We start from the raw sequence: 13,225 nt of genomic DNA, 5'->3' as shown, positions 1-13,225 counted from the left end.
TCAGGCATCATCTAACATGACCAAAGTCAATAATTGTCTTTTCCTGAATTAGGCTCCTTAAAAATGGCAGTATTTTGAAAAGACAAAAGTCGATTCCCACTTTTCATCTTAAATTCTATTGTCTGCTCTTGGTTAATAAACTTCGTTAGCTTTAATGAGCAAGCATTTTTTCAAAGCAACTAGAGGTGTCAAGTACGTAGCTTGAAACATGCCGATTTTCGGGACCAGACGCAACATGTTATTGAAAAGCAGCTCCTCCTAAAGCATCCCAGGCTAGGCACCTCATGTCTTACCAACAGCACGTATTTCCCACCACAGTACACTGTCAAGTTACAGCTGCTCAACCTAATGGACACCAGACAAAGCCTTTGCCAAACCCAAAGCTTGAATTCATCTCTCTAATGTGCTTCAGAACATTTTACTTTGAAAAACGTTAATGTTGTCTATTGACTGCAAAAATTTTATCTCAATTGCCATCCAAGAACACGCTAATTTGGATTAAACAAATGAGGCTAATTATTTGTTTTCCACAAAACAGGCTACACTAAAAGCGCTAAATTATTTGCTTTCCTGATGAACAATCATATTCCATCATATCAGATCTGATTATATGTTAGAAGATTAATCTAGGGACTGTATCAAACAGCAAAGTTAAGATGAGGCTAGGAGACGCAGGCCTCTTGAGGAGAGCCCACCAAGCCATCTAAATGCTCCATGGTGCTATGTGTCAGACACAGGGAGTTGAAGAATAAAAAATGGGGTGACTGTTTCATCTGCTACATGGAATTATAAAGCGGGATGGGGATCACTTCAGTGTACACTTAAGAGAAACACAGGTCTGGGGAAGAATATGACACCATAGTCTAAAAAGTTGCATGAAGGCTCCAGCTTCAAGGGTCTTTATTTGAAAAAGAGCTCCATAATTTGACCAAACTATCCATGAAGAGCAGAACCTTTCTTTAGCCTACCGGAGAAAGCCCGGTGCACAAATCTGCTGAACAGTCGAGCAGCCTGATTGTGTTTTACAGGACCTCTTTGATACCAGGGAAAGAACTCTTGTTATCAATTAAAAGCATGCAGTCAAGCATTCTGAAATGTTATGTTAAAAAGATTGTCATAATTTACATAACACATAATAAGCGTCCATCATACAAGCCCACAATACAGAATCACTACTGTCTTATTACAGGTATTTCCCTTAGGTATAGATGCAAAGCGCATCTTTAAAAACAAAAATAACATTTCTTTGTACAAGACTCTTCCCTGAATTAGAAAAGCTGCAGAAGGTTGTTCTCCAGGTTTTGTTGCATAGTCAGCTCTGAAATACTCTGCTAAGCACCATTTGTTTACAGGAAAGGTCAAGAGGGCTTAATTAACTTGTCATCGTGCATAGATCCCCTTCCTCATTAAAGGGATTCAACTAGTTTCCTTAACAGCTACCTGCAAAGTTTTATGGCAAACACATACGAGTGCTGCACAGCACCAGGGAACACAGAGATGGTGATGGGGTAAGGCAAGGAGGTGGTTTGTGTAGCTCTTAAGATACGCACACTGCTGATGTGCTAGTAGCATGTAGAGAGACACTGCAGCTACATGCAGGTCACAGTCAGTCCTGCTTGCCAGGATGGAAGAGATTCTGGCAAGCACATGCGGAACCTTCAGCTCCTACCTAGACAGTCACCAGAAGCAGCCAGGAAAGAGATCAATAGGTTGTCTCATCTGGAGGATGGAGCCTTGAACAAACACATCCCCGCTTCCTAGTGCTGAGCTGAAGTGGACGCTAACAGTCTAGCTCAGAGCTAAGAACATTACATCTGTATTTAAGGCATCACAATTAATTTAAGACTGACACTACATCACAAATAGCAACACTTGCAGAAATCCCCAAGCCAGAATGAAGCTAACTATGGTACTGAGAATGCAGTCATCTCATCATTGCTGCAGCCAGGCTACCTATCCTAAAAAGCAGAGCTCACAGGTGGTATTTTGTTAACTTACGTCTCTCTTCTGGGATCCAAGGTGACATAGGGCTAATTTAGCTAGCCACTTTTAGGACTTGCACTGATATCTTTGCATTAGCATTAGTACATCTGTATTTCTTTCTGCTTTCAAGCTGATGTGCCTGTATGATCCTAACAGAGATGTTGCTTCAAAGATCCAGTCTGGTATCTCTTCATGAAGCCACTCCAGCTTGTTCTGAGATACTTCTGTCATTTCTAATAAGATACTACATTGTGCCTGGTAGATATACCCTACTACAATAGTGCAACCTCTTAAATGCAGAGTCTTTGTTTGCCTCACTATGCAAGTTGGGAAAAGAAGAAAATGAACTAAACCACAGTTCAGTATTTGTGTCACTTAGTGTAAGAATTGGCTAACACAAGTCTGAGAGCTTTGATCTATTGCCCACCAAAGCAAATGATACCGTCGTAAAGTCTCTTGATAACAACTGGATTAAGAGGGAGAAGATAAAGATACATTTCAGAATATCTTTGGATAAGGATAAAGCAAAATGACACAAACAAATCCCAAAGTCCTAGCAGTCATGAAGTCACTGCAAAAACTGTACCGTAAGCTTCAGTTACTTAAAATTATTAGATAAATACCATGAATATTTACAATAACTCATTTTTTTTTCTTGTTGTTGTTGAATTTTTAAGCCATTGCACTGATTATGATACGCTGTCAACAGCCTCATCAATTATCCATTGCTAAAAAGTGGGGTCTAACATTCTGCAAGTAGTATTCATTGGTCTCAGTAGCACGTAATGAGTTTAAAAGTTCCTACCTGTGTGCCCCCGGGGATGGTGGCTAGAGGCGGACAACAATTTACAGCAGACCATTAACACATAGACCAGAAAGAGCCAGTCAGATAGAAGCATTGATTTGGCACAGAATCTCATCCTGGAGGCAGAAAAGGAGGCAGTTGAGTGAAAGAACAATGTGAGTAGGGAAAAACATAAAAATTATGTGGTGAAGGAAAAGCTGAAAAAGTGATGAAGAATAACTAATATGGCTTATTACAAGACAACACTGGCAAAATCATATTCATGGGATCAATTCTTTGTTAAGCATGTTTTATAATTAGAAGCAATGCAATGGCTACCACACGTCATATTACCCACAAACACCTATTTATAACAGCACATTATGAATGCAATACATCTCTATGTATCTGAGATACGAGGTGGGGATTTTTTTTTTTTTTTGGATTAAGATCCATCCACACTCAAATTTAAATACACATAAGTTGTGCTACGATTTTTAAACTACACTTGCCTTAAAAGTATAGAAACATCACCAAAAAATGTCCCTTTTACTTAATACTTCTCGGGACACATTCGCTAAAGCTACCAGCTCCCACGTAGCCATGATGTGAATTGGCTGGATCTCCCAAGCACACAACATCTGCTGGCTTTCCTGGAGATCAGTGTTTGTTGCAGGTTAAACACTCGTGAAGCCAGCACCTCAGTCAAACAGGGGAGGGCTCACTGCTCTACCAGGGTGTTAGAAACTGCATTTCAGAAAACATTTGTTTTAAAGGAAGCGGATATTGTTAGCCTTACTCATGTTACTGTTAGAACTAAGACCACAAATCCTCAGTAATTTTGCTGCAAATATGTACAATTAAATCCCTCAATAGCTTATGTTATGCCATTCATCATATAGAAAGGTAATCTAATAATTTTCTTAAACTCAGTTATGATGATTTATTACTCATGCGACACATAAATGGGCATTATGCAGTTGAACCCTTAGATACAATGTTCCACACTTTCAGCAAATGCTGTAAGCAGGAATACATCAAATTAATTAAAGGCAATTTATAGATTTGCATAAATTGAACTAAATACTGCTTTCATAGCAGTGATGTTAGTCTGAAGTTAATCAGCACGCTGGGATTTGGGCAAGACTATCATAAGCGTGCTTACACGCACCAAGAAGTCCTTTGAGAACTTCTTTCCCCTGCAGATTCCAGTTCTGATTCTTCCAAGTATTTCATAAATAATTTGTTTATCTGTATATCTTTAAAATACCTGAGACTATTCAGCTAACCCAATATTCAAGTTACCCTGAATACCCTGAGAGTTTAAAAACAAAACAACTCATGCCTTTGACAGCTCTACTGTCAAAGCCAGGTGAAGCACTTGGATCCTGTATTAAATTTGATAACCATCTACAAATGAAACCAAAACAGATGCCATGTTTTCTCATTTAAAAAAGCTTGCATAATTTTCCCTTTTACACATCACAAAACAATGTTGTTCTCTCATTATGTATGAATGGGAATGTTTGTAAAGCCCAAACAAATCACAAATGCACTTATTAATATAAATATTAATATAAAAAGTTAAGAGACCAAAAGCCTGATGAATGTACATCTAGTTTAGTAAAAAACACTACTTTACACTTGAGAAAAAAATACATTGGTGAAAATACCCAGCACCTTCAACCGCCCTTGTAGACTTTACTCCATCCTACAAACTTTTTTACAAAAGCTACACAAATATTGCTAAAAAATAACTCACCATGCCTACAGAGTTAAGAAAAAAAAGTTACATGTAAAGAAGGCACATTTTAAGGATTGATTTGGCAAAAAGGTACCTTTCATTGCTTTACGAAGGTGCTGTGTCTGAAGCACAACATGTTGCCACCCTGAAAGCAAACGAACCAGTACTGGAAGAAACACACTAAGGCTCTTTTGCAGCATAAAATAGAAGTCTTCTGTAAGCATGAATCAAGTCCAGAAGATAAAGACATCACTGGTCCTTGACTACCCTACGTGCACCCTCTTATGGAGCACTCTAAGGCTAATTCAGAACATTATACTTCAGCTGACAAGCATGGACCTAATTCACCTCTTGCACCCAGCTGAAACACATCATGCTACTGCAGCTAATGGGATTGAGTCACTGTGAAACCAGCATAAATGTTATTGTTGTTGTTGATCCAGTATTAGCCTAAGGAAACTGCCCAGTAAGCTCTGAAATCAACGTGCCACTTCAGATTTTAGGGACCCAAATCTTCCCCAGGTAACTGAACGTAATTTTCTTGAGGAGAGACCTGAATATTTAACCTTAGCTTTCTTTCTCTCTCCATGAGAAACACACAGCTTACACCTCGTGCACCACTTACTGCTAAACAGGAAGTCACCATCTGCTCATCTCACGATACCATCCCTCTGTTGCTCTAAATGAACACAGGAATCTGACCCAAGTACCAGCGGAGACCTCAGTTCTAGTGCCATGCTGTAGTACCATGACAGGGACCTTCCTTCAGGTTTCCTGAAGTAAGACTGAAAGCAGGATTTAACCCTTGGAATTAAATACCACTGATCGGACATTTTGAACATGCCATTTCTGGTATGAATGGACGAATGAATAGTCTCAAATCAAGCACCACATCCTCAACAGCTGCAATTTCAGCACCTAAGTGAACCTAGGTGTTCCCACCATTCCCAGTACAGGAGCAAAGCCGGTCTCGGTGGAAATGATTGTGCGCTGACCTCAAAAGCTTTCCCAGATTTGAATTTGACTCTTTTTTGAAGCCATGGCCCTGATATTAGACAGGGATTGCAAAACCAGGTTTCATCAGGTTAATAAGGATAACCTTAGCCCTTTGTAAGTATATTCAAGCCCAGGAATAAGTGTATCACTACAAAGCATCAACTCAGTAATATCCAAACTGAAGGGCTGCTAAAAGCATCCAGTACCATTAAAACGATACAACATCTGCAGACTTTAGTCTGCCTTGCAAGTAGACAGGACACAAGTCTCCAGCCTGCTAATATAAAGAAATACAAGAGGATCTTTAAAAAGGCAGGGAAAAAATGAAATTTGGCAGACAGATGCAGCAAGGGGTGCTTAGCCCTTCAGCGTCAGTGGGCTGCCGCTTTCAGAAATGTCAAGCCTTCATTCTCTGTTGGATTCAAGTGGATATTGTTGCTAACCAGCACAGCAAATCTTCAGTGTCATTTGAAAGATAAAAAGTGCTCTTACCTTGGGGACTTTGCAAGAATTTTGTTCCAGTCAAACACAATTATTTCAGTGTGTTTTTCATAGTTATTCCAGACTCCCATTTGCGGCAGCAAATAAGCCTTTCTGCATTTCAGAATTTTTCCTTCGCTTTGGGGACCTAGAAAGAAAGCCATATTACACTGCAATTAATGTCTGGAATGGAGCTGTGAAATAGAGCTTTGTTAGCAAAATCATTGTTTCACAGTGCCATCTACAGTGCAATCCAAGGCAAAAGGCAGCAGTCATATCGCTCTTTTCACTTGTTTCCAAGAACACAGAGAAACTGTGATAAGGCAGCTCTGAAATATCATTATGTTAACCAAAGGCAGAGTTCACTATACTAGAAATTACAAACATAATGTGCGCAGCTTAGTGTCCTTATAACCACGTGCGCTCTCACCACCCAGCCCCTGAGAAAGCTATAAGGTTTAAGACCCCACCATAGTGCAAACAGATTTCCATATGATTACGTGAAACCTCCAATAGTTTGCACCAGAGACTATCACAGACAGGGGAAGATCTTTCATAAAGATTTGGCCAAACCCCTTGGAGGCTGGCTGCCCCAGGAGCAGAGGATCTGTAGGGTCACATCCATAGGATCGTTTCTGTGTAATCAACGCATTATAGCACCCGCTGACACTTTTGGCTCCACTTACTTCCAGCATCACGTCTCACACCCAGCCCACCTATACCCAGAAGTTACACTTTGAAATCACTGTATGGAGACCCCTTTGCAGCAGTAGTGGCACATGTTCCACAGAATAACGAGCTCAAACACTCTATTTCATAGACATTTGAGTCTCTTTGCTTTTATTGTTTTTATTTGTTCTCTCACTTCTATCCCTGGGTCTAACTTGATCTTCTGCTATTGAAAACACAACACAGTGCAACTTGTGAGAGTAATAACAACACAGTCTTCACCTACGGAGTGATCACAGTAACCTCTTCTCATCTTCCCCACCGCTCTTTGCATTTCAATCTTCTTTTGATCAATTAGAAATTTGCTTTTAAGAAACACAAAACTACACTGTCACATCAGAGGGCAAGCATCTCTGGGGTCATAAAAGCACATAGGCAGACACCTTACAGAAGCTTAGGACAGGAAAGCCCCTGGCTCAATACACTGAAAGAATCATAGAATGGTTTGCATGGGAAGGGACTTTAAAGATCATCTAGTTCCAACCCTCCCACCATGGATAGGGACACCTTACACTAGATGAGGTTGCTCAAAGCTCCATCCAGCCCGGCTGTAACAGCTCCATTCTCTTTAGGACACCATGAGAAGATAGAGTAATTGCTGAAATTAAAGAGGTATCAGGCCAGTAATCTATAAGTAACCATATTTTACTCTGTCTTTGCTTTGCAATGTGGAGAGTTTCAGAGTGAGCCAAAATCACCACGCAGCAGTTCTAATTAAAACAAAATGAGGGCAAAGGGATGGCTTAAGACAAAGCACTACCATCCTGCATTAATCCTTTCTTGCACAAACACACATTAAAAAAAAAAATTAATAAAAAAGCCAGTGTGCCTCAAAAGGCCTATTGAGAAAAAGCAAACAAACAGGCTTTTCAATATAGTATTGAATGACTGAAATGAATGACTGAAATGGTTGTGTGGTACATTTTTACTCATTTCATATAAGGATAGATAGGTAAATATATTCTTAAAATGCTGTTGTAGAAATCAATATTGCAATACAATAACTCAGGTTTTAGTGCTTATCTGTTCCATAATTTTTATTAGAGAGGAAAAAAAAAATTGGGTAGATGCATCTACAGGTAAGTACTGACTTTAGAGTAACCTGTTCTGTAAACACATGTTAAAAACCGGTAAAAGACAAGTATTGATTATGCTAACTCATTCTAATTAAATGGATACAGCAAAAGTGGCAGATGATACAGCCACCAGCGTATCTTGGGGCTTTCTGATGCCTTCCAGGCAGCAATATTTCTTAAGAAAATAGGGTTGTTTAAGGGAAATATAAAGCAAACTCCTACAGTGCCATCTTAAGTCTGAGGTTCAGCTGGTTTTTGTCCATAAAGAAGGCAGTTCAGAACAGAAGTAAGAGGCCCACTTGGTTAATAACAGTAAAAGGAATTCCAGGATTCTCATAGTGAAACCATGGTTTGTGCTTATTTTGCCATTGGTGGTTTTACTGCTGGTCCCTGCCTTGTCACAGGGAGCAGCGTTACTTTGGAAAGCAGAACTGCTTATTTGCAGGCTGCACAAACAAACCACTCCTGACCTTCTGTGCCGGGAGCTGTACTGGGGCAGCGGGGCCAGTGAGGGCAGCTGCTCCCATGAGAAGGCACCAGCCCCCCCACTGGCCACCTGCGAGCAAACTGAGTGCCGCTTTAAATGGAACAAAAATCAGCATCACCTTGCAAGAAGTGCCAGTATGTCTGACAACTGGAGTTTTGTGGATGGAGTCCTTGAGTTCAGTGCACCAGGGTTAATTTACACAAGAGGGATTTGAACAGAAGTTACCCAAGGAAAGCAGTCTTATAAAGAAAGGGTCATTTTTATACAATAAGCTCTAGCCAGGAGGCAACCAAAACCCCACCTCCATCTCTGAGCAAAGCTATAGGAAAAAAAAAAAGAAAAAAAAAAGAAGGGAGGAAGAGGGGAAGGGCTCTGCTCTCAGTATTTATGCATGGGCTGGCCATGAACAACTCCTGCTTTGCACATTAGTTGTCCCAGAGGCTACACCACTCTCCTGTGTCAGTATTTAGGGCATCCATGAGCCCAAACTAAGGCTGTGGGTTCTGGTATCCGAAGGGAACGGCAGCAGTCGGGCCTGTTGCAGCTCAGTCACAGCACAGTATGTCCTCTGTGCCTCCACACTCCAGGAAAACACGTATCAACAGCATTTCCCTACGCCACAGGAGCATTTCAAGAGCAGAAACAATAAAGGTCAATAAAAGTCTAAAGTTATTTGAAAATTGTATGGGCGCTGCATAACTCGTTTGACAGATGGAATAAGATAGCATTTTAAATTAGGTACTTTTCCTACCAATATTTACATGTTGTAAAATACTTCTTACGGCTACTTTCTGTAGCGAATAAATTACTAACCCATTTTACGCCATCTTTTATAATAAGCTATTAAATAATTGAGAAAAACTCTGTCCATTAAATATTTAAAAGGCCTTAATTTCCCTACTCTCAACAATTCCTCACTTAAAATACAGGGTATCCCTTAAAGGGCTCCTCTTCAGTAAAGCGACTGGTAAGGAAGAAGCGAGTTCGGTGCCTCGTGATTTACAGGGTGATTTGCCAGCTGAGGGTTTAAATCCCCGTCAGCCCTGCAAAACTCTGATTACTGCAGAATAACGAACCAAGGGAAAACAGGGCAACGGCTGGAATTTCTTAGGGGTGGGTGGTGGGGATGACACGGGACCTGCTCCGGTCACTGTGTGTGCTCAAAACGTGCCGCTGTTTGAGGGGAAACAGAGACAAAAATCAAGAAAAGTGCCAGGGCTTGGCCAGCTGCACCTGTTACACAGCGGCTAACCTACACTGCCCGCCCGTCGCAGGGCCAAAGGGCTATAAACACGCCATACATCTCACCATACATTTCGCCATACATTTCGCCATGCCCCTCCAAAGGCCCCTGTCCCACCGAGGCAGCGCGCCCCCAGGCCCGCAGGCTGGGGAGCAGTTGCAGCCCCTCGGGGCAAGGAGACCCCGAAAAGTGGCAGCTCCTCGGCCCGGCCTGGGCCCCCCAGGCTGCCTTGGGGGGCAACGGCCCTGTCGCTGCGGGACAGCGCTGCTTTTGGTGGCGCTGAAGCGGGCTGAGGGGCGACATGGAGCCGCGGGGGGGCGGGCCCCGCTCCCCACAGGCGGCCTCCGGCCCTGCGGCGTGGCGCTGCTGCCCCCTAGCGGCCGCCCGCCGCAGCTGTCCCCGGGCCAGCCCGCATGCATAATTCAGCGGTCAGCTATTAAACACTTCCAACTTTTGTCATTACTCGGAAATCTCATTAAATCCCATCCGTACAACGGGCGCAAATGGCTCCGCCGAACCCCGCTCATTGTTACCAGCCGGAGCCATCCTGGCCCTCAGAGAAAGCCCCCCCCCAGGCCCCCTGCCTGCCGCAAAGCCTCTAATTTGCAAGTGCTCCTTTGCGCAAAAATGAACTGTCTGTGCAAATTAAGCTTTGTCATTAATCATATTAACACGTTGCTGTCACAGGATTCCTCCACTCACCCTCCCCTCAGAGGGGGGGCAGGGGGCCTGGAGGCCTCCCACGCCGCCCCACAGCCCAGGCCTGCTCCCCGGGGTCCCCCGAGCCCCTCAGACGGGCCGGCCACAGGGAAATAACGGGAATTCCTTCTGGATTTAGCCCCTGGGCCCTCACCCAGAGACCTCTGCATCAGGTCAGGCAACCCAAGCTGGATCTCAAGCCTTCAAGAGACAGTAAATTCACCACAGCTAAGTTACTCCAACAGTTAATTAACCTCACTTTGCACGCCGCACCCTCCAGCTTGTACCGCCTGATATATTCTGCTTGTTCTCCCGGCTGGCACATCGCACAGGGATGTGCCGGGTCTTTAGAGGCCTTAATTCTGCCCGTCATTACTCTACTCACACCGATCAACATGTACGCCAGGCAAAAGGGACTACAAGAAGGACACAGAGTTATGGGCGTAGTAACAGAAGACTAACCTCACAGTGCAAGAAAGCAAAACCTCTCTCAGGCACGCCTCCTCTACCTTTTACTTCCAAAGTCTACGTCAAGTTTTCTGCTGTGTCTGCTGCCCCACAGGTATCATGGAGGGAGCTCCAGCCACAAGCTCCACGGGACAAACTGAAGCAAAAGGGCTGTTCAGATGGCGAGAAAATGAACTAAACGAGGAGGCAGCAAACTATAAGCGGCTTCCTCACTTTAAGCAAGCCAGGAATGTACCCTAAAAGCCATGGGGCAATGGCAGCAGCCCTCCCTCCAGCACTTCTCAGACCCCAACACACTTGACCCACAATATTTGAAGTGCTTTTTTACGACATCACATCCCATTTACGACAGCAGCACGGCTGGCGGCAGCTCAGTCTGTCACCACTCGTCAGCTCTTTCCACAGGAATATTGCAAAACCTCACTTAACAGCAACCGGGGGAGCTGGGGAGGAAAAGAAAACAATGCCGGTGAGAGCTAAAGTAAATAAAACCCACAGCCTCCTAAGAAGGAAGAACTGAACTCTTAACTATATCCACATAGCATGAGGTATCGACCACGCCAGCAGCCAAACCATGCACACACAGACAGACATCCTATGTACCGTGTGTTAGGGGGAAATGTGTCTGTCTTCACCAGCATTTGGAGTTCTCTAAGGCATATCTATCTTCACCGTCTCCTTTAAAGATGAGAGGAAACCTTACCTTTGTTGTGGGCACATTAAGAGCATGTGCTGGGAGGACTGCAAAATATGCCTGAGCCACCCTAATTTTCTCCCCAGTCACTGTAGCCTTCCTCAGTTAATTGTGCCACAGTGAGAAAGCCGAGTTGAGTGGATGCTCTGTTGGAAAGCCTTTTTCAGTTGGACTTGTTTTAAGTGAGAGTTTGTGGCCTCCAAGTTTAATCCAATGGAGCTCAGGTCACACAGATGCAGTAACAGCAGTGCACAGAATCAAAAAACAAATTCAAGCAAAGGACTGAAGGTGAGAACTAGAGGACTGCAAGACCCCAAGTTCAGAGAGTGTAAGAAGGAGTTTGAAATCAAAGCTGTTTCCTCCTCTGCTGAGACAGAACAAGTCAGGTGTCTACTCAGAACCTGACGGAACGCATACTACAGGGGGCTAGTTCAGGTCCCCCTGAGGCAAGGGAACAGTAGCTTCCTCATACACACTAACTCCAGCACACATTCTGGGGACCAGCTTTCAAGTGTATTTATGTGGTAAGAAGTAGTCTTGTAAATGAAGCATATGAGTTAAGCTGGCACAAATAACTGATCACTTGCAGTCCAAAAGTATAATGTCTGTGGATGAGACTACCATCTAAATGAAATAGAATCTTTTAGAAATGGAATCTTAAGGAAAACGTCTTGGAATCTGTTCTCTCCGCTCAAAGTGAGCTCTCATCTTCCCTCCAGGAAAAAGTCCACCAAGACCAACAGGACTGCTTAGAGAGTACAGTTATTCTAGCTGTAAAGTAGGGGCAAAACAGACCCTTTTCTCCATACAGCATTTTTTATTATTCATCACCACCCCACAAAGAACCCTTCTGCCAGATTAAACTCCTGAAGAGCTATGTGTTGCCATCACAGTTTCATTTTCAAGGCTGCAGACTTCCCAATTTGGACAGACAACACAGGATATGTCCTCATTACAGCCCAGCATTTCAATTCTTTCAACTACATTTACCAGAGAGAATTCTTCATTGCGATTATCCAGGTTCTTTCAGTCCCTCACTACAGCTCAACATCTTCCCCACCCCGTGGCCTATGGCCTGCTTAAGAGATGGGCAGACTTAAGCACTGTGTTCAAGGCAGCGCAGGAATTGCTTCAACCCTGTTCAAAGAGGAGGCAGAGCAGAGACAGTGCCCTGCTTCACTCCCAGCTGAGCTCCCAGGAGCAGAGCAGTACTCACGTAAAGCATGCAGCACACCAAAAGTGGAGAGAAAGGTCTTAGAAGGAAATCTCTTCAGCAGGATGTTTCAGACACAGCAAACGTGTTTTCTCTTGCTGTAAACTTTGCCTGACAGGTAGCAGAGCATTAAAGTTGTTGCATAGATTATCTTGAGCAATAAGACAGTGTTTTCTATATCCTGGATTGCCGGAGGAATTTCCTTTCTTCCATGGAAGGAAGAGATAACAGACCTGCTATAGAGCAGGTCAATCATCTTCCTTCACACTCACCAGGGACCCAGGTGAGCTGGCAGGTTATTTTGCAGAGATTGCTCTCGTGGTTCATGAAATGTGGGAAGGGATGGAGAAGGGGACCTCATCAGTTTGTGCCTCTGGATAAAGCCCTGGGAAGTCCCAGGCCTGTACCAGGTGCCTGGTGGCCAGCCCAGGGCTCACGTGCAAGAAGCAGATGACCACTTACTATGGGTGACCATTCAAATTAAGAACAAGAGGCAATCCCAAGGAAATAACATGAAAATCAGGAGATTCAGCAAGAGCCAGCAGTAGAAAAGTTGAAATAGCTGTGTTTGTTTAGTCAAGAAAAGAGTTTATAGGAGACATGCTGTCTCCTTGAAGAGTCTTGCTTTA

At 43.4% G+C, this 13,225-nt stretch overlaps 1 protein-coding gene across 9 annotated transcripts in view; it reads right to left on the bottom strand.

Moving 5' to 3' along the window:
• The window catches only part of TAFA4 (TAFA chemokine like family member 4), a 93,821-nt gene that overhangs the window by 49,967 nt on the left and 30,629 nt on the right, over positions 1 to 13,225 (bottom strand). For all 9 annotated transcript variants that reach the window (XM_056338521.1, XM_056338518.1, XM_056338520.1 and 6 more), the window contains 2 exons: positions 6,000 to 6,135; positions 2,789 to 2,904 (listed from right to left, as the gene is read on the bottom strand). In XM_056338521.1, the coding sequence (XP_056194496.1) occupies positions 2,789 to 2,904; positions 6,000 to 6,079 (196 nt within the window). In that variant the 5' untranslated portion in view covers positions 6,080 to 6,135. The remainder of the gene's footprint in view (positions 1 to 2,788; positions 2,905 to 5,999; positions 6,136 to 13,225) is intronic.

This window comes from Falco biarmicus, chromosome 4 (genome assembly GCF_023638135.1).
Source record: "Falco biarmicus isolate bFalBia1 chromosome 4, bFalBia1.pri, whole genome shotgun sequence".
Classification (NCBI taxonomy): domain Eukaryota; kingdom Metazoa; phylum Chordata; class Aves; order Falconiformes; family Falconidae; genus Falco; species Falco biarmicus.
The sequence above is the reverse complement of the archived record's forward strand: the minus strand, read 5'-3'. Positions and strand labels throughout refer to the sequence as shown.